Below are 21,253 nucleotides of genomic sequence, written 5' to 3' on the forward strand. Positions count from 1 at the left end.
GGTTTAGGCACGGCCCAACTGGATGATCTATATATATCCGCGAATGTGTGCGCCTGTGCTGACGTGGTTAGAATTTTGACTTCGCCAACGTGGCAAGCGACGCAAATTTTGTACCCCCGTTGGCCGATGAAACGAAATAAAAATCGCAAAATGCGGTGCTAATTCTAAACTCCCAAAATCATGTCTCATCCCCGTCCCGATCTCCCTGCTCTGTAAGGTTACGTGTCGCCGTCGTAGTCTTCGTCTAAGCCACTTCACCGTCGCCGTCCATTCACCGCGAGAAGACACTAGTGAATATCTCTTGCGAAGTCAAAATCCTAGCCACGTCAACAGACATGCACAGTCACGGAAATTTGATCATGCAGGAGAGTATAAAAGAATACCCATACAGACAGACTGAGTATGCAAGACTGTTTCTCTACTAGTTAGCTACAAACTTCTATCGAGTTCTTCTTCTTTTTTGCACCTAACTTGAGCATCGGAGGAGTTTAGTTAAAATCCAACTTAGCTTCCCTTATAACTTTAACTTATGGTTGCAACCTTCCTACTCCACTAATCTTTAGATCAGACGTTTCTTCGATGGTCATCCTTCTCCACCCTAGGGTGACAAGGGCCAACCCCTAATTTGAGTGATCCAAAGCCGATTCGATTAACTACCGATCCAATAAGAGCCAACTCGATAAGAAAGCACCTGACCAAAAGGCGACCCGACCCGAGTTCAATCTGCTTGCGGTGACTAATCCCTCAAGGAGTCAGCCCAACATTCGATCTTCAACCAGATTATAGCAGCATACACAGTTATAAAGCTTTTTTCATAGCTATTGAACAACATTTTGAAGCCCAAGCAACTTGATGCCGAGTGCCTTACAACAAAACATTGCCCATCAAACAACAGAAAACTTCCCTTTGTTGTAGGTGCTAATGAAGCACAATAACTAATCGAACGAGTAAGTTTGCTACTTTAGGTAGAGCACAAGAGCCTTATTTACAAGTGTACTCGTGTACCATTGGAAGTGCTTTGTCAACTACAGTTTGGATCACTCTGTCAATTGGTGCATGTTTGATTCCTTTGTCAATCAGTTCCAACGCTTTGCATTCTTCAATCCTTTAGACTTTGCCTTTGATTGTTGAAACGCCAACATTTTTTGCTTCTTTGAGCTTGTTTCTCTTCCTGTATAAAGTGCATACAGTATGGTATTAGAGAAACAAGGGGCAGCTCAAAGAACGATCTTTTTCTAACTGAAAAATTTAGTCTTGGGTTTGGCTTTAACCTTTGACATCTTGGATTTGGCTTTAATCTTTGGAGCCTTTTCTTCGAGCTCAGCCTCGCGTTCCAGTTCTCTTTCTCTGGCCTCGAGATTCTTGTCTAGATAATACTGTCGAAAGGCACAACGAGAATCGTTATGTCTGTACTCGAGATACATAAGTGAAACAAGATAATCAGACTTGAGAATAAACTGCTGAAGAAGCTCAAACTAGATGCTATAATCATCATGTTGTTTTATTGTCAAATTGAAGAAACTATATATGAATATGTAACTTAAGGTTACATTGTAATCGCCAGCATAATCTTGCAGATTTCCATCTTTCACATCCACAACTCTATTGACTATCTGTCGTATAAAGTATCGATCATGTGAAACAGTGATGACCGTGCCTTGGTACTCGGATATAGCCTCCTGTTGCAGCATAAGAGAGTTTCAAAGAATTTCAAGTTATTCATTGTGAACAATAAATAAAAGTTGAAGAAAACAGGTTGGAAATGATACCTCGAGCATCTCTTTTGAAGGTATGTCTAAATGGTTGGTTGGCTCATCAAGAACTAATAAAGTAGATGGTTTCACCAAAAATTTGCAGAAAGCAAGCCTTGCCTGCAACGGTGGAGTAAACAAAAGTTAGCAAAATTTGAGTTTACTACCAGCTGAAACAACGAATGACTAACATCTGTTTCCGATATCTACTCTCATAACCACGACACAGCATAAACATACATTGCACTTATTATATTTGTGGAAAGAAAGTGTTTCAAGAACTTTATATATCAGATAAATAAGACAACTTAGAACTTCATCTATTTTCTTTACTTTTTAGTAGATTCACAATACAAACATGAAACGCCAAACATCCTTGAACTTCTTTCTTGCTTGTGATGGAAAAAAGTTATTCTACGATTAACTTATTAACCCACATGCTATCAGGAAAATAAATCATATAGATGAAAGCTCCACGAGAAAATAAAATGTTGTCTAAACAACTTCAAAATTAGATGTCATGTAATAACAAACGCACATGAAACCAAATTGCAATCAAAGTAAAAGGAAGACTGATGTGTTTGCGAGAGTTCAAAACAGATTTCCTAGTCATACCTTTTCTCCACCACTTAAAAGAGAAACTTTTCTATCAAGCATGTCTGATTTGAAGTTACAACGACCAAGCAGACCCTTTATATCATCAATTCTCCAATCCTCTGCAGCTTCCTCAACTGTCTCTAGCACAGTTTTATCTAGATCAAGTGCTTCTGCCTGTTAAGAAATTGTGAACTAACGGTAAACGTCTGCCATTATTACAGAAGAAAACATAAGAATAATGCAAAAGGAAAGAATTATCAAAATATACTTGAAAAAAGAATGTAGATTTAATAACAAGCTTAAGTTAAAATAGCCATGGCAGTGAATACAACTGACAAACCACGCAACTGTAGCATGCTGAAAATTATGAGCATTTGTTTCTCAGGGAAATCATCAATACCTAGCTAGATTTGGACTATAAATTGCATCCTAACAAATTGAAGAGGTGGATCCAAATCAAACTAGACATACCTGGTTTTGTTCAAAATAATTTGGCAACACATTATGCTCCCCAATCAACACATCACCATCCTGAGGCTTCTCAAGGCCCATGATTAGTTTGAGCAAAGTGCTCTTTCCACATCCATTTGGACCAAGAATCGCTATTTTCTCACCTCTCTCAACTAAAAGATTAGCCTTTTTAAACAAAACCTGCCATGTCAAAAACAGAAAACTAGTTATTGGATATGAAAACCGTCTGTGCAGCATCTCACACAATATGGATGAGTGTGAATTTCTTTCTAGAAGAAAGGAAAGCTTTATGGCTAAACACTATAACTAAATTTCAAAAAATATTATACTTACCTTATCATCATATCCAAAATTTAGGTTCTTGATTGATAAGACTGTCCTCCCACTTCTTCCACGCTCAGGGAATTTAATTTTTAATTGCTTTCTCTGAAAAGGTTTCTCAACTTGTCCTTCTTCTTGAAGTCTTTCCAATTTCTGCCAAGGTAACAGAATGAGGCAATTGTTGGAAAATGCCACAAAATGAACATGAAAGACATTCAAATGTAAAATTTAGAAGTATTATAGGAACAACAACAAATTACTTATTACTCATTGATCTGCTAATTCTACAAAGATGTTTCAACCTCGGGGGTACTTGCATGTTTACCCTAATGAATTCGTAATTCTAATTAATTTTGAGTACTTAACACCTCTCGTATCACTAAAAATCTGTCTTGAAATAGTTACTTCAAGCTTTTTTATTGTGTTCCTGAAAAAAATAATATGAATATATATTTGTAGTTTCAGATTGATATACCATACCAGTGTGATTCAAGTCAGTAAAGGAAGCATTATTACCTATGCAAAACCATATATAGAAGAAGAAAAATTGAAAGGCCATTCATATAGTATCATCAGCGGAATGTTCAGAGAATCAAAATCCTGAAGTTACCTTTTCTTCACTAGATGCACGACCAGCATTTACACCAGCTCCTAACCTATTTATTAAGTCCTTAGTGTGTTCAATCTCCTTCTGTTGCTTTTCCCATGCTGCATTTTGAACTTCTACCCATGTTGCTTTTGCTAATACATACTCAGAATAGTTGCCTATAAATGTTCTGGAAATTCCCATATCAGTTTCCACAATTTTTGTGCACAGTTGATCGAGGAAAGCTCTGTCATGGGATATAATAACCATTGGCACATCTTGCTTGTTTAGATAGCCTTCTAGCCACTCAATTGTATCTAAATCAAGGTGATTTGTAGGCTCATCAAGGAGGAGTAAGTCAGGATCCTGCAACCACAATGTATAGAAAATGAATCACCAACTATATGAAATTCATATGCTATTGATTAAGCATGATTTGAAAGCAAGTAGTGAGTGACAACAAAGAAATGTAAAACTGAATGTGAACTTAGTCATCAATAGAACTGGAGAACAAAAACAATGCCAATGTAATTGATGGCAACAAATTAGGTTAACCTAAGTTGAAACAACAGAACCCATGAGAGTTTCAAGACAATCTTGAAGAAGCAATACCAAAGTCTTAGTTTTTATGATAAACTGAGAAGCAATGACAAGTAGCACAAGTCCTATGAGTCCACTAGTTTCGAATGCTTTTCAAAATATAGCAAACATGTACATGCAGTTATGAGTATATACTAAAATTCAGAACATTATGTAAACAAGTACAAGAAAAATGAAAATAATCATAAACCCAATGTAAGGGTATTTCACTGTACGTAGCATGCCATCTATGAAACTAGACCACTGAAAATAACAAAAAAAGGTCCAACTGCCACAAAACAGAACATCCATGCACAATTTTTTACCAGTTCACACCAATGCACACAATCAATTTTGCACACTTCAAACTACTTATTTTAGTTTATAGATAGTCCAATTAAATACTCATGCTTGAAAATACTCAAGCATGAGGGAACTGTATAAATTATTTCTAAATGTACCTGAAGCAGAATCTTCCCAAGAGACATTCTCATCTGCCATCCACTGCTGAAAGACGCTACCAACCGATCAGAGTCTTCTGGCGCAAATCCAAGCTCGGGCATCAATTTGCTAATTTTTACATCCACCTCATCAAGGTCGAGATCCTGAGCTCTTCTTTGGAGCAAATCCAACTCATCCAATAGCCTCCCCATCAAGGCCAAATCTTCTACGGAGCTCTCCAACGCCTTCTGCACCTTCTCCAACCTCTGTGCAACCTCCATCTCTTCCTTGAATGCGTTCAGAAACTCTTCTTTCACTGTCCTGCTAGGGCAAACCTCGAACTCCTGGCTCAAGAACGCGATCTTCATATTATCCTTCGCCTTAACCACGTTGCCCGAGTCAGGCTCCTCCAAACCGGCGATTATTCTGAGCTGGGTGGTTTTACCAGCACCATTCACTCCAACAAGGCCTACCTTCTCTCCTTTCTTGACCTCCCAGCTAACATCCTTCAGCAAGGTCACGCCTTTAAAACTTTTGCTAATATTCTCTAATCTAACCCCCGAAGATACGCTTGACGCCCCAGTACTCGTCTTCTTCTTCCCTTGCTTCTTCGACGAGTCTTCCACGGAGCTATTCGAGAAGAGGGATTCAAGGTCGACGGCCGCGTCCGCCTCGACAACAGCGGCGTCGGTCGACGCTTGGGCGTAAAAGCCAAATTTTCTGATCAAAGCCTTACCAGATCCCGTCCTTTTCACAAACGAAACGCCCAGCCGCCGACTGAGAGGAGGAGAAGCCGAGGCGGCGAAAACCCGCGGCAAGATTCGGGCCTTCCCGGCGTCCAACAGAGGGGATCCAGCCACGAATCCCGATCGTGGATCGAGGCCTTGAAGCTTGGCCGAGAGATCCATTGCCGGCGGCCAGAAAACTCTAAGCTTTAAAAAAATTCCAGATACAAAGTAAATCCAAAACTACAGTACGAAAGTAGCTCTCACAACCTCCGAACTACAAAATCTCACAAAGAGGAAGAAGAACTTCGGCGATGATCGGGGGCGATCCCTCGAGAGCCCGCCACCGCAGGAGTTCACTGGAGAAAGAGACCACCGCCCTCTAATCCGCGACGCAGATACTTCATATAACGCACAATAAATTCACAAATTAACTGAACTCCCACCCTTGAAATGCATCGTAATTACAGAAACACCCCATCCACGAGGTGATCATCACACGGATGACATACGATCAGACTGTTTTTCGACGGACAGGATGGGAGATCTCGACTCGTATTGTGGCAGACGAACGAAGGGTAATAGTTGAAGAAAAGTATATTTATTGATTTTTTTTTATAATTGTGGCGAGTGGTGAAATTCGGAGATAATGGATGGCGAACGAGTGGGCTCGCAGGCGCCTCAACAATCGTGCTGCGGACACCAACCACTCCCAGGAGGCCACGTGTCGGTTCAGGCACGCTTGGGCTGCCCTCGTCCACAAGCTGGATTTTAATGGCCCCCATAATTTGAATTAGATAAATAATAATAAAGATTATGACGTCTACTTCTAGAATTCCAAATTGGGCCGGGTCAAGGAGCTAACGGACTCGAGCCCAACAATTGAGAAGGTCAAAGGCGTAATTTAATTCGGCGGTTCATAAAATATCTTCGCCTTCTCTCCGCCAGGCTGGGTAGACAGGGAATCGACGTGGCGAACCCACCCATGTCGGCCCGGCGGACGGCGGTGGGGCCCGCTCGGACTTGCGGCCGCTGAACCTCCACATGAAAGTTTCCAGATCCTTCTACCGAGTTCGGCGAGCCCGCTATATCTACTACGCGTTGCTGACAGGCAATTCCTATTCTTTCATTCCGATTGAGATCGTCGTTCTTCTTCTTCTCTCTTCCTTGCTCTTCTGCTCCTGTGCGAGTCTCGATCGATGGCCGAGGAGGCGGAGAGGGAGCGTCCGGCAGAGGCGATGAGGCGGGGGATGGCGTTCTTTCCTCTCTTTGTCGGTGTGGTTCGCGACGAAGACACAGCGGCGGAGCCGGTGAGGCTCGTCCTCTTCAACCCGATTACTCGGGGGATGGTCGTCCTCCAGGGCGACCCGGGGGTGATATCCACTCTGATGTCTTCAGATCCGGAGACCGGCGGTCCCCCGCCAGCGTCCAAGGCGTCGATCGAGGCCCTTAGGGTTGTGCATCCGGAGGAAGACGGCGGCACGGAGGAGTGCTCGGTGTGCCTGGACGGTTTATGGAGACGCGAGGCTGCGCCGACTGAGGAGGAGGAGGTGGTGAGGGAGATGCCGTGCGGGCATCGATTCCACGGTGGGTGCGTCGAGAAGTGGCTGGGGATGCACGGATCGTGTCCGCTCTGTAGGTATCTGATGCCGGTGGCGGAAGAGGATCCGAAGAAGATCGTAGGAGATGAATGGGCAAGAGCTAGAGAGTTGGTTGTGACCATAGCATTTGAGAGAAGGGAAGGAGATGCTAGTCAACAGCAACAACAGCAAGAAGAGGGGGAAGCTGAATGAGGTGTGAATAGAATTCAAAATGATTTGGGTTTCTTTTTTATTTTTTTAGGTGTTGTTCAATTCTTAAACCAAAGCTTGTGCATTGAAATTTGTTTTTCTTAATTAAGAATTGTTCGATTCTTCTTGTCGATGAATACTGTGATCTCTAGGCTGTGCCATAAACAACCTATTTATCTATCATGCCAATTTACCACATACGATGTGAATATCGATCAGCTAAGTTCTCGGTTACTGCCATGTTTCAACAATCCACTGTCTTTCAGAGGATCTCAGGCATGGCAATGATCTCTGCTTTGACTTTGATTTGTCACTGAAACTATTGCGTTTTATATAGATTTCGTATCCTCCAGTATGCAAATGATCCCATCGTCTCTTCAGTCTTCACGAGCTAACATCACTCTAATGGTGCAAAATCTGTAAATTCTCGTTTCACTAAAAATAAAAAGAAGATCATAGTTTCTATTTTTGATAAAAGAAAAGTTTTTATCTTCTTTTGTTTTCCCATAGAGATATTGAATGGAATGAATTATTATTGGTGCTATTGTAATTTTTACAATTTATACTCAAATGCAGCTAATCTTGCTGTGAAATAAATTATAAAAATTGATGAATACAATCAACTCATTAAGAATTTCATCTGTAGATCAAAAACATAGTTCAATTTCCTGTCAAGTTAACTAGCACCTTAAAAGATTGAAGAGTTGAGCACATCATTTGTTACTGTCTCTTGAGATTAAAAGGTTATTTTGTCACTTTAGTAAAAATAAAGAGAAATAACATCTCAACTATACATGTCAAAAGCCATTAATATTAATTCTCTTACGAAAGCCAGCAAATTGGGGTTAGATTTTAACGGTAAAAACGTCCGCCAACCATTTTCCTTCCAATTTTAGCCAGCTTTGAATGGGTAGCTTCGATGTTGCTCGTCCACGAGTAAAATTGAGCTGCGTTTGTTTTGAGAGAGGAGAGTTGAATAAGAGGGAGCGCGATCGGTTTGATTCGATCGTATTCATCTTTCTCTCTTCTCTGTCTCTGTCTCCGTCTCCCGATCGTCGGCAGAGAGGAAGAGGAAGAAGCGATGGCAAATCATTTGGACAAGAAGATGTCGGAGGGCCGGAAAGAAGAGCAGAGGAAGCTGATGTTTCTCGGCGTCTCTGCTTGCTTTCTCCTCCTCCTCGTGGTGGGGGCGGTCGTGGGCAGCACCTACCAGGGTGACGACGGCGGCGGCGACGGCGACGGCTCCAACCTGAGCACCCACGCGATGCGCGCCTCGTCCAAGTCGGTGACGGCGCTATGCTCCTCCACGGACTACCCGCAGACCTGCGAGAAGAGCCTGTCGAAGGCGGTGCCGGCGGACACGGAAGACCCGAAGGTGCTTCTGAAGGCGGCGGTGTCGGTGGTGCTCGACGGGGTGAGCAAGGGCTTCGAGCATTCGAGGCTGCTCGAGAGCAACGACAGCCGCGTCCGCGGCGCCGTGCAGGACTGCCAGGAGATGTACGAGGACGCCAAGGGCGACATCAACGCCACGCTGCGGAGCATCATCGACCACGCCGTCGACAAGCTGCCGGCCCGCTCCCATGACATGCGCGCCTGGCTCAGCGCCGTCGTCACCTACCAGCAGACCTGCATCGACGGCTTCCCCGAGGGCGAGCTCAAGGAGAAGATGAAAGCCGCCATGAAGAGCGCCAGGGAACTCACCAGCAACGCCCTCGCCATCATCGGCCAAGCCTCCAGCTTCCTCTCCCTCGTCAACCTCCCTTCCCGCCGCCTCCTCGCCGACCACCACGATCCACCCCTGGCCACCAGCGATGGCTATCCTTCCTGGTTCAGCGAAGACGACCGCCGGATGCTCAAGGAGCACATAAACCGCAAGCCCACGCCCAACGTCACGGTGGCCAAGGACGGCACCGGCGACTTCACCACCATTTCCGAAGCGCTCGCTAAGATGCCAAAGAATTACGCGGGAAGGTAAATTCCAAAACAGGACATCGATCGAGAACAGAGGCCAAAATTTGCTCATTACATTAATGGTTATTATAGGTATGTGATCTACATTAAAGCCGGAGTGTACGAAGAACAAGTGAATGTGACGAAGAACATGGCGGATGTGACCATGTACGGCGACGGATCGAAGAATACGATCGTCACCGGAAGCAGGAACTTCATCGACGGCACGAGGACCTTTCTTACAGCCACATTCTGTAATCGATTACTTGATCCAGACGAGTCTTCCTTGTTGCTTCTTAATTGATTGATTTTTTGAGATAATTACATGATGGATTGAATACAGTTGCGGCGGGAGACAGATTCGTGGCGATGGCGATGGCGTTCCGCAACACGGCGGGGCCGGAGAAGCACCAGGCGGTGGCGCTCCGGGTGGTGTCGGACCAGTCGGTGTTCATCGACTGCCGGATGGAAGGGTTCCAGGACACGCTGTACGCGCACGCACATCGCCAGTTCTACCGCGGCTGCGTCATCTCCGGCACCGTCGACTTCGTCTTCGGCGACGCCGCCGCCGTGTTCCAGAACTGCCTCCTCGTGGTCCGGCGCCCGCTGCCCAACCAGCAGAACATTGTCACGGCGCAGGGCCGCGTCGACCGCCGCGAGACCACCGGCTTCGTCCTCCAGCGCTGCCGCTTCCGGGCCGACAACCGCCTCGTCGACGCCTCGCTGCCGGCCATCCCCTCCTATCTCGGCCGGCCGTGGAAGGAGTTCTCGCGCACCGTGATCATGGAGTCGGAGATCGACGGGTTCGTCCACCAGGACGGGTACATGCCGTGGGAGGGCGACTTCGCGCTGAGCACGCTGTATTACGCGGAGTACAACAACATGGGGCCAGGCGCCGCCACCGCCGGCCGCGTGAAGTGGCCGGGAGTTCACGTCATCGCCAGGGAGGAGGCGCTCAGGTACACCGTGGAGAATTTCTTGCAGGGGTCGAGCTGGATTCCGGCGAGCGGCGCGCCGGTCCGCTTGGGATTGAACTCTTGATCGTCACAGTTCGTGTGGGAGTTTGATTTGATTGATTGAAGGTTTTCATGCCATCGTTGGATATTGATTTGTATAGTAAAAAAAAAAAAAGACATAATCAATTTAAAAACCCATGAAATCTAGCAAAATATATCATAAGATTTACAGAATCTAATGCAAGATTTCTTAATGATATCTTGCTAATAATCCCCTTGTCTCCGTTATGTGATCAGCAAATATTTAGGTAAATCCAAGGACAAATATATCCACATAATATCAACTCTGCTAAAATTTGTATTAAAAAAATACCTTCGGAACATTATTTAGTTGGTTATGATGGAATAAATTTATTAAAGTTGATAAGAGTTAAATCCTTGATAAAGCCTTAAGTTAATATCCTCCTCCATCGTGATTAACTATAGCTTCTTAGATTTATCTAATACCCTCTTCCATCATGATCAACGGTAACTTCTCGATTTATCTTTTTACATCATGATCGTTGGATCAATCGTGTGTACCCATTGGAGTGATAAATTTCACCTTTTACTGAAGTATTAAAAAATAATATTTTTGAAATATAATTTAGTTATGATAAAATAGACTTATTGATGGACAGAGTCACACAATTCGAAACCACTAGAAATTATAGACTAATACGTTTGCTGATAGTCATGATAAATTTTTATTTACGATAATTAATTGGATAGATTTTATTATTAAAAGATTATTTTGAAAAAGGTAAGTACAGTTTGATACAAAAGTCATGCTCCTTATTGGGTTGGTAGTTTAATTGGGCCCTAAATGGGCCATACGATCAGACAATTAAGCCCCTTACAAGGCCCATCAACATCATTTAACCGTTCGTCAACGAATCGGACGGCTAGATCTCATCGTCGTACCCTATAAAACCGTCTCGCCTCGCCTCATTCGAAACCCTAGCAGCAGCCAGCAGCCGACGACGATGACGACCCGCTTGAAGAAGAACCGGAAGAAGCGGGGCCACGTGAGCGCCGGCCACGGACGCATCGGGAAGCACCGGAAGCATCCGGGAGGCCGCGGGAACGCCGGAGGCATGCACCACCACCGTATCCTCTTCGACAAGTACCACCCGGGGTACTTCGGGAAGGTCGGCATGCGCTACTTCCATCGCCTCCGGAACAAGTTCCACTGCCCCATCGTCAACGTCGACACCCTCTGGTCGCTCGTCCCTGAGGACGTCAAGGACGCCGCCGCCAAGGGCGCCTCCGCGCCGCTGATCGACGTCACCCAGTTCGGGTACTTCAAGGTGCTCGGCAAGGGGTCACTTCCCCAGTCCCGCCCCATCGTCGTGAAGGCCAAGCTCGTGTCGAAGATCGCGGAGAAGAAGATCAAGGCTGCCGGCGGCGCAGTCGTGCTCACTGCCTGATCTGGCGGCAGTTAGTTTGGAATCGTAAGTATCTATTTGATCTTATTTTGATCTGGAACCAAAGTATGCAAAAACCTTCTACTGGATTTGAGACTGGTTATTTATGCAAAATTTACTTTTTTCCGATTGCAAGATTAAATTTTTGAGAGATGCTCTGTTGATTTTCCTGGTTCCATGTTGGTTACAGTGTTTGGTTTCAGCAATCTCAAATGGATGTCATGTATAATTGATTGCAAAAATGTGAACTGATAAGAGCTTCGAACCAATTCAAATCAAGCCGCATCGATCATGTTATTTAAACCTGCAACTTTACACCTAAATTTTCAAATGAAAGACTACATCTTGTTTGGATTCATACGTTTGGTTTATGATGGGTTAAATCCTCGTGTATGTTCATTCAAGTTTCTGGAATTGCATGGTGGATATGATCATACAATCAAGAGTATTTCTGTTTTTTTTAATAAAAATAAAAGAAGAGAAATTTTCACGCAGACAAAGAAATAGAATCAACAATCCTTTTATAAATAGTATTCCTTACAATTTTCATAACATAGAGAGCTCAAACTCTCAATTTCATCACCATGCATGAATGCTCTTGCCATGTAACACAAACTACTCTCCATTATCAGAATACAAACTAAGATTGAACCACAAAAAAGTTCAATAGAAAATCATGTCGACAATTTCGAAACTTCAAAAAATATTAAAAACTTTCAACTTCGACGTCAATGAACAGTCAGAGGGGTGTTACATGTGCAGTCTCGCCGAGGAAAAGGCAACCAAAAATTGTGTTGAAGAAATCACGTCCTTTGACCACTCCCTTGTTTCCAACGATAGCTTCTGTGTCATACTTGCAAGCTCTGTTGCAGTCTGGGCAGTATGTCACCTTCATTTCAAAGAGAAGATCAGTGAGTTAGAACAGGAATCTTGTGGTGAACTTGCAAGCCTTGCAGACTGGTGACTATCGAAACCAGCTAATTTTGTGCTATTTTAACATCTATTCTTAATTGCTCCGAATACAACCAGCTAAGTATTTTATAAGTATTATGCTCCACAAGGGATTGTTACTGAAATGAGATATCATTCTGATATACAGAATTGAACAGGGAGTATTCGCCTTGAAGGTCAAGAGCTTAAATGAACTCAAGGAAACTATTCCAGAAACCGAATTTGAGGAATGTGTCGAATAATGCAAGTAAAAACAATCACAAATTGAATCAAACCTCAAATGGGTGTGTTTGCTCACTTATAAAATAAGAAAAGAAGAGAATGGTACCTCCAAAAGCTTTGGCTTAAAGGATTGGTCAAGCATGACATCCAAACCATAAATGGCTCTTGATCGAGCACTATGCATTTCAGGATGCACAGCTGCAGCGGAGTCGAATACGGATCTTATCATTTTCTGAATTTTTTGATGGACCTCCAGCCAGTTAACTGAAAACGATTTCTTCTAGATTACGAGACATCAAAATGCCTGGTAATGGATATTATCTGAACAAAATGGCAAACGTACCTTGGTGTTCTTCTTCAAACTCCCTTACAAATTCTGGAGTATTCATGTGATCCAATCTGCCACAGTAGTTCTGAAAATATACAATACTGATTATTACTGTGTTCTCAGTGTTTCAATTATTTATTTTTTAAACTAATAATCATATAAAATATATCAAAACATTGAAATCAACACTAAAGAACTTGCCATGAAACAAATAAAGAATTTGCTAAGGGAAAATGCTAAAAGAAATAGGCAAGTACAAATTTGTGGTTCATTTCTGTTCTACCATGTAATGCTTTCTACTGCTAAAGCAATGAGAGTAAATTTACCATCACGGTGAAGTGAGTCTCATAATCGAAGAGGCTACTTCTCTCAAGAGTGTATGGATTGTTTGCTAATCTAACCTGAAAGAATCAATCGAATTTTGATTGTCAGTGTTGACTTTATGAGAGATATGTAAGGGAAAAAAAAAGATATGGCTGAGGGAATCCTGTAGCATACCCAGAATACATCATAAAGAAATATCTCTACAGGATTCATACTGCGAACCGATACAATGTATCGCAGATCAAACTTCCTCCCTTTGAATAGTGCAGGGTGCTCAATATACTTTTGGCATATCTTAGGTCCAGTCTCCATGAGCCTGATAATTGCTGATAGATCACCAGTAACTGTTGTGTCAATTGTTCTTGCCATGTTCCATGGTTTCAAAATCCATAAATTGTTAAGTCCCTCTTGTTTCCGGATGATATAATCTCCAATGAGTTGGGACAACTGTGTTTCTAAATTATAAGTAGGTTGAAGCCATTCAGGTCTGCCCTGTGCCTGCAAATAGATGGTGCAAACTGTGAACAAAAATGCAAAAGCAAATAATCAAATTATCAATGGATTTGCTTGGTTGACACTATACATATTATGCACGGAATCACAATTTAAAATAAATATATCATTAAGGCAAGACCATAAAAGTGACCATGGACTAGATAGGTATCGAATATAGTTGACAGGAAGGAAAAGCAAGGATCCATATAGGACATGCTGACAGGTTTTGCGTACCTTTAAAATTGTCTCTGCCAAATGGTGTTTCATGACAAGGCAAGCTTCGTAAGGGAATTGATTTGTATACTGATGGTCTGCTAATTCAAGAGCTTTCTTCAGTTCTGAATCCACTTGCATGCTAGTCCAGATAATATCAGCGTTCTTCGGATCATTAGCTGATGATAAAACAAACTATGAGCCAACAAAATAAGTCTTTTTTAGGTCTACATGGGGAATTGATCCCCTTAATATGGGCATTACATCCGACCTTAACCACTTGAGCTAACTAGTTGGTAGAAAATGAGTCTTGCATTTTGAGGTTACACTCTCCATTGCATGACAAATATGACTAATTTAGCAAAGAGATGGCCGCCAATTACAATTTACCAGAAGAGTTTGAACATGGAACCAAATCTTGTAGAAAAAGCAAGGAAAAAGATATGAATCTGTGAGTGTTATAGAAGTAAATGCTTTTGTAGAGTGTTAAAAAGTTGGAACAGAGGAGAAGGTCGTAGTATCAGATTTATCCCTGCCAAAGTTGGGATATACGCAACTAAAATACCTTCTTGAGTGTGCTTGACATAGCAGTAAAGTAGGATTTGTAATTTAGGGATAAGACAAGTCGCTTTATAAACTTTTAGCTTCTTGATAAGATATTTTCAGGAGAATAGTCTGGTGGTTTTGTAAAGAATTTTTCTAATGTAAAAGTATGGACAAACCAGCAATGCACAAACACTTACTGAGAGTGAATTCAGGACGTGTCAAGAATTCTGCTACTTGCGGGTTGTCAGTATAGACATAGAGCGCACGCGCATTATGTTGAAGCACACGCGTGATTGGAGGGGACTCCTCAGTAGACGCACAAAGATTTCTTAATGCAAGCTGATGCTGGTATTTTTTGAATTCCTATGGAGTAAGTTTTATTAGGGCGTGAATCATCTTCCCAATAGCAAAGAAACCCTAGTACCTGGATAAAATAAGTTTCTGGTGTACGGAACCAAGCTGTGAGCCTTGCAGAGCGTTGTTTGTTTTCCCCAACACCAAACAAGAAATCTCGAGTGCATTCTTCCCCATAATGCACGTCCTGGGTTGGCCACAGCAGTGAAAAGCTGAAAGTATAGCAGTCATCAAATAGAATTCATGATAAGAATTCCTGATGGGATTTCAATCCTGAACCATTTGAGACAATCGGTTGTTACAAATCTTAGTTGGAATTGCTCGAGCATAAATAATAATCAGTTAGATCATCCATGATACCAAAATTCACAACTATAAAAAAAGGTGCAGCATGTTGCATAAATCATCACGAGGAAGTAGCAGAGCTTAAACACAGTACAAACCCTTCATATAGACCTTGGTTTCTATATATTGCTTGTTGTTGTATGTTTTATATTGCTTCCTTTATATTGTTCATAACCTTGGTTTATAATTGTGATATCAGGTGGAAACTCTTGTTGGAGAACGGTAAGTTTTTGCAATTACTCGTCACTTCCGATTCTTATCCAGCTTAGTGCTTTTATTATTTTATAAAACTGCTGCATTAAATCTGTATGAGCAACATACAGATTTCTATAGTTTAACTCGAAATGTTCAGTGGCTCTAGAGGATGCTTTCTACTTGTATGAGCAACATAGAATGATAGAGCAGGGATGTCCTCATTTTAGGTTCTACTTGTATGAGCAACATACGATTCTCATCTATATTTTGTACTCATTATCGATATTTCTTTTCTCTTCTTCTTTTTTGATTTTGCAGAAACAGGTATGTCTCAGTAGGCAACAGTACCAGATGGCCGGACTGTGTTGAGAGTTGTTGGCGGGTGGTAAGTAATGGTGTTATTAGTACTTTTTAAGTGATCATAAATAGGGACGTATCATTATGTCTAACATTTATATGTTTTATAATACAGTTTTACGCCAGAGGGTCATAAAGTTACAGCCTATATTTCTAGTAAGTTCCGCGAGCGAGTATGTCGTTCAGGGCATACTTGGAGGCATGTCGACGAGGGCATGCGAACCTTCTACTACGAGGAGTTTGTGGTAAGTCATTTTAAATACCTTATAATGAAGTTGTTTTTGTTTCTACTAATTATTTTTTTTCTTGCAGAAAAAGTATACTTTTGAGCCAGGGCATGAGCAGGAGTTTCAAGACACCTGGAATGCTGCTTGTGCCAAATTATATAAAGATCTGCTATATTAATGCAGAAGAAAGGGCACCGGACCATCTTGGATCCCAGAGGAAATCTGGGCTGCATCGCAAGTCATATGGCAAGCAGAAAAATGGCAGACAAATGCAGCGACAGCTCGATCCAACAGGAACACCGAGCTGGCTGGTCCTAGCACCGGATCCACAAAATATACAGCTGGATCCCGCTCAATTATGGAGCATACCTTAGACTTAGTAAGTTTACAATTAATTTATTTTTCATTAATTAGTAATAATTTGATTTTTATTTAATTATATTTTTAATTTTTCAGGAGCACGAGTTACAGCGTCCTCCTACTTGTTGGGAGATTTTTACGAAGACACACAAGTCCAAGGATGACACTTTTATCGATCCTCGCTCGCAGGCATTAGACGTAAGAAAATAATTTTTAAATTTATTTTACATTACCGCCATGTAATTATTTTTTTAATATTAAATTTTATAATAATTTAATTTTAAACAGGCTGAATATTCTGCTACAGTTGCATAGGCGTCTGCGCCTGCAGTTGAGGGAGGAGAGAGGCAGGAGCTCTCAACCGACCAGTTGAATGAGATCTACTATGATGTGGTCGGTGGGAGGAAGAAGAGCTCCACCCTCTACGGTCTAGGGTCCCAGACGAGAGTCGTATATGATCGTGTGATGGCCCCTAGAGCCAGGGGTCGTCCCAGCGGATCATCTTCTGCGATAGAAGCCCTACAAAAAGAAAATCAAGAATTAAAGGATCGACTCTCCGCATTAGAGGCGCAGCAAGATAGTCACGCTCAGCTTGCGCGGCAGATGACGACCTTCATGGAGGCCTTCGACCAGACGCCACCCATGCCTATTTATCATGCGATGCGAGGTGCGGACCCTGATACGGAGACTCAGGACCCTAATGCTCCTGATCAGTAGCTGCCTGCAAGGTATGTTAACATTTCTATTACTTTTATTTTTTTTAAAAGTTATTACTTATAAGCATGCATTTTTCAAATAGGTTGTTATAATTAAGTTATTACTAACATATCTTATTGTCTTTTTGTAAGATCTTCTATTATGGCTAGGCTCGTTTAGATACACTTGTTGTTGTATTATTGTATTTTGACATTTGATACAGTATCAGTGTATCTAGAGATTTGTATTTATGTAATTGTATTCAGATTGTATTAGTGTTGTATTCAGATATTTTGACATGTGTTGTATTTGTTGTGTTTTAGTATTGTTGGCTTATCAGTGTATTACTGTTATATTAGAATTGGTTTATTGATATGTAAACAGGAAATTCAGAAAAATGAAATAAAATTTATAAAAAAATAAATTATTAGCGATGAAATTATAAATTCTGTCGCTAATAAATGAATATTTTTTTAAATTCATTTAAAATTTAGCGACGGAATTATAAATTCCGTCGTTAATAAACCACTATTTTTTATATATTTTTTAGAATTATAGTGACGGAAATATTTATTCCGTCGCTAATTAGCGACGGAATAAATATTTCCGTCACTATCATTTGCGACGGGAAAAAATAATCCGTCGCTAATTGTTAGCGATGGATATTTCTGGTGGTCGCAAATAGTTGCAATGAAATATTTCTGGTGGTCGCTATTTAACGATGAAATATATTTCCGTCGCTAAAGTGACGTCAACGACCAAAAATTACGTGACGGACTATTTCTGTCGCTAATTGGTCGTTAATCTCGAGTAGCAACCGATTAGCGACGGAAATGGTCCGTCGCTAATACCCTTTTTTTTGTAGTGAATACAAATATATAAAGGCAAATATAATAAAATTAAATTACTTTACAAAAAATATATTTTGATTGCTTTCTTATTATTTAGATTGCCTCTTGATAATTTTAAAATACGACACTCTCTTCTAAAATCCTTAAAAATCGACTATAAAAACTTTATTGTGTTAGGACCCGTGCAAGTTAGAGGGGGAGGGGGATGAATAGCTCCGATCACTTCTTGTCTCGATCTTATGCGCACATCGTTTGAATGTATAGTAGAAACCTTGATTCAAACGTGACTCCACATACACAATTTTAGAATTTTACTTAGTATCCGCCTCCTTGAGGTAACTAATCCAAGGGTCCATTCTGAGTTATTTACCCACTATGAACTTCTCCTTTTTGGATACCTTCCAGAGGTGAAGAAACCTTTCACAAGCTTTTTCTTATAAAAACACAATAATACAATAAAAAATAAGAATACAAATATAAATGAAAGCAAAAATACCTTTACAAGTGAGATCTTACTTTGGATGCTTTCTTGTTGCTTGGAATAGTCTCTTGTTGGTCAGGAAATACAGCAATACTTCGTCCTCAAACCCCCAAGTACTAGATATTTCTCCTTCAAGTAAAACCCTACTTATGTTGTTGCTGCTAATATTGAGTTTCACCTATTAGTCGACTAATCTTATCTACCATCCGATTGATTTGATCAACGATCAAATAAAGGTTTCTGAATCTTCTGAAATCTTGTCTCTTTTTGTTAATTTTTCAAATATCAATCAAATCGATTCATTTCTATACGCTTCTAAAATAGCACCAATCAACTTATTACTGTGATCAAGGTCAACACTAAGGATAACCTCCCCTGCAACCTTGACTTGACTCCTAGACTAAGATTAGTTCCATAATGTTTTGGCTGGGCTCGTTTAGATATAATTTTGATATGTTATTGTATTTTGACATTTGATACAATATCACTGTATACAGATATTTGCATTTATGTTATTGTATTAAGATTGTATTATAGTATATAAGATATTTTAATATGTGTGTTGTATTCAGATGTTGTATTAGTGTTGTTCTTTACCATTGTTGGTTTATCAGTGTATTATTGTTATGTTATACTAGATTGATTGATATATAAACAGGGAATTTTGAAAAATTAAAAAAAAAATAAATTATTAGTGATGGAATTTATAATTCCGTCGCTAATAAACGAATATTTTTTTATTTTTTTTTAAATTTAGCGACAAATATTTTTAATTTCGTTGCTAAATAACGACAGAATATATTTTCCATCGCAAATATTAGTGACGGAATAAATACTTCCGTCGCTAAATAGCGACGGAAATATATTTCCGTCGCTAAGATGATGTCAGCGACCGAAATTAATACGACGGACCGTTTCCGTCGCTAATCGGTCGTTAATCTACAGTAATGATCGATTAGCGACATGGAAATGGTCCGTCGCTAATCCCTGAAATTTTTGTAGTGTGAGGAGGAAGAGGCAAATTTATGGGACTTAAAACTCAAAATCAGCACTGTTAATTAATGAACTAAAAAAACAGTATCAACAAACATTGCAAACAAATTCATAGTGTATGGTCTTGATTCAATCAATATCGATCGGATCTTATAATTACTATTTAATTTTGATCTGAGTAATTAATTATATGGATTTATATCACTTGTTAAATAACTATCAGAATTGTTTTCCTTTAATTTATTTATTAAAATTGAAGCATTCGAAATTACTGCAAAAGTTTTCTTAACTACAATAAAATTCATGTGTAAAGTGTTTGTGCCGTTGATAATCAAAGTAAATAATTTATCATTGCTTGTTAGAGTATGACAAAACTAGCCAATAAATGCCCCTTCACCTTAGGTTCTATAGGAAATGGACTCATATGTTTCTAACCGTTCATATCGATAAAGTATACAGAAAAGTTAGTAACAAAAGACAAAAAAAAAAATTATTGAAAATTGATGATTGTGATTTAGGTAGCAATGAATAGAAGACAAGCTGAAGTGCATGTTTTTTAAATGCCAGTATAGTAAATACATATGAGAGAATATATATCGATCGTGAACTAAGGAAAGAGAAAATCTCTAACAAGTTGTACTATTTATCAAGTAAGGATCACTACGACAAAATAGGGTCTATTTTCTAAGACAAAAAATTATATCAAAATTATTTTTCCATCTCTAAATAATGTTTGAGATAGAATATTTCATCTAAAAATCCTTTATGAAAACTCCGTGGCTAATTTTGAAACAGAAATATTTCTTCTCTAATTTCAAAAATAGATTAAAAATTTATTTATAAATCTGTTTTTAATTTATCAAATGAAATTAATTTCAAATGCAAATTTGACCCTTATCCACTTCAGTAAGTCTGCTCTGTCATAACCAACTCAACTATGCTCCGGAAGTGAGTGACTAAAACTCAATTGGCTAATTTTTGTACTATCTTGTAGTAACAATTCATATTTTTCCCATTATAAAGAAGAATAAATCGATTTTATTAAAATAAAATAAATTTATCTCCATTTATATAAATATGAATCAAATTTTATTTTTATTTTAAAAATCATCTCTAATTTATATAAATTTAAAATAGATTTATTTCTATCTCAAAATTTTTAAAAATTTTAAATAGATTTATTAATAAAATTTTGAGTTTATTAATTTTATTTGTAATTAGTATTTATTTTTGTTTAAAAAATTTTATTTATAATTTTATTTTAATTTCTGTCTCAAATTTCTTATTGTACATGATATTTTATTAAAATGAAATGGATTAAAATTTTCATAGTAAATCTGTCTTTAATTTATCTAAATATAAAATAGATTTTAATTTCATCTTAAATTTTTATTAAATTATAAATGGATATTTTAATAGAAATCATATGGTCTCAAATTTTGTTTATAATTTATATTTATTTTTATTTATAAAAATTTATATATAATTTCATCTCAAATTTATTTTAAATTCTGTCTCATTTTTTTGAATATTATATTTTATTAAATTAAAATAGATTAGTAATTTTATAGCAAATATGTCTCTAATTTATCTAAATCTAAAACATATTTTAATCCTGTCTTAAATTTTTATTAAATTTTAAACGGATATTTTGACAGAAATCATACAGTCTCAAATTTCGT

The 21,253-nt window shown here is 39.6% G+C and overlaps 4 protein-coding genes, 1 long non-coding RNA gene and 1 pseudogene across 5 annotated transcripts; 4 read left to right on the forward strand and 2 right to left on the reverse strand.

The window, feature by feature from the left end:
- Positions 1-795: 795 nt before the first annotated feature.
- Positions 796-5,820, reverse strand: LOC141840079 (ABC transporter F family member 5-like; annotated as a pseudogene).
- A 766-nt stretch (positions 5,821-6,586) lies between these two features.
- LOC141839688 (E3 ubiquitin-protein ligase MPSR1-like) lies at positions 6,587-7,392 on the forward strand. The gene has a single exon (XM_074727493.1). The coding sequence runs from the start codon at positions 6,671-6,673 to the stop codon at positions 7,262-7,264; it is 594 nt and encodes a 197-aa protein (XP_074583594.1). The 5' UTR covers positions 6,587-6,670; the 3' UTR covers positions 7,265-7,392.
- Positions 7,393-8,342: 950 nt separating this feature from the next.
- On the forward strand, positions 8,343-10,252 carry LOC141842378 (putative pectinesterase/pectinesterase inhibitor 13). The gene is made up of 3 exons (XM_074730589.1): positions 8,343-9,232; positions 9,305-9,465; positions 9,555-10,252. Exons 1-3 carry the CDS (start codon positions 8,343-8,345, stop codon positions 10,250-10,252), a joined length of 1,749 nt encoding a protein of 582 aa, XP_074586690.1.
- Positions 10,253-11,172: 920 nt separating this feature from the next.
- On the forward strand, positions 11,173-11,779 carry LOC141839908 (large ribosomal subunit protein uL15x-like). Its single transcript, XM_074727763.1, has one exon. It carries the CDS (start codon positions 11,193-11,195, stop codon positions 11,634-11,636), a length of 444 nt encoding a protein of 147 aa, XP_074583864.1. The 5' UTR covers positions 11,173-11,192; the 3' UTR covers positions 11,637-11,779.
- A 358-nt stretch (positions 11,780-12,137) lies between these two features.
- On the reverse strand, positions 12,138-15,301 carry LOC141837016 (uncharacterized; the record flags this gene model as incomplete). Its single annotated transcript, XM_074724504.1, has 8 exons — positions 12,138-12,522; positions 12,913-13,070; positions 13,150-13,219; positions 13,461-13,535; positions 13,633-13,956; positions 14,188-14,345; positions 14,910-15,075; positions 15,137-15,301. Coding segments are annotated over 8 exons (1,266 nt in total), but the record flags the coding sequence as incomplete, so codon positions are not given.
- A 1,034-nt stretch (positions 15,302-16,335) lies between these two features.
- LOC141838737 (uncharacterized) lies at positions 16,336-17,425 on the forward strand. Its single transcript, XR_012602663.1, has 3 exons — positions 16,336-16,569; positions 16,647-16,748; positions 16,839-17,425. It is a non-coding gene; the product is annotated as an uncharacterized LOC141838737 (long non-coding RNA).
- Positions 17,426-21,253: the final 3,828 nt, after the last annotated feature.

Source organism: Curcuma longa, chromosome 11 (assembly GCF_044706935.1).
Source record: "Curcuma longa cultivar G26 ecotype Majalengka, Jawa Barat chromosome 11, ITB_CL_G26_1.1, whole genome shotgun sequence".
Taxonomy (NCBI): domain Eukaryota; kingdom Viridiplantae; phylum Streptophyta; class Magnoliopsida; order Zingiberales; family Zingiberaceae; genus Curcuma; species Curcuma longa.

Bases quoted from the DNA above. Each gene is read 5' to 3' on its own strand.
- LOC141842378 (XM_074730589.1), top strand. From the start codon at position 8,343: ATGGCAAATCATTTGGACAAGAAGATGTCGGAGGGCCGGAAAGAAGAG. The intron at 9,233-9,304 runs GTAAATTCCAAA...TGGTTATTATAG, and splicing joins CCAAAGAATTACGCGGGAAG to GTATGTGATCTACATTAAAG. The intron at 9,466-9,554 runs GTAATCGATTAC...GATTGAATACAG, and splicing joins CTTTCTTACAGCCACATTCT to TTGCGGCGGGAGACAGATTC.
- LOC141839908 (XM_074727763.1), top strand. From the start codon at position 11,193: ATGACGACCCGCTTGAAGAAGAACCGGAAGAAGCGGGGCCACGTGAGC.
- LOC141839688 (XM_074727493.1), top strand. From the start codon at position 6,671: ATGGCCGAGGAGGCGGAGAGGGAGCGTCCGGCAGAGGCGATGAGGCGG.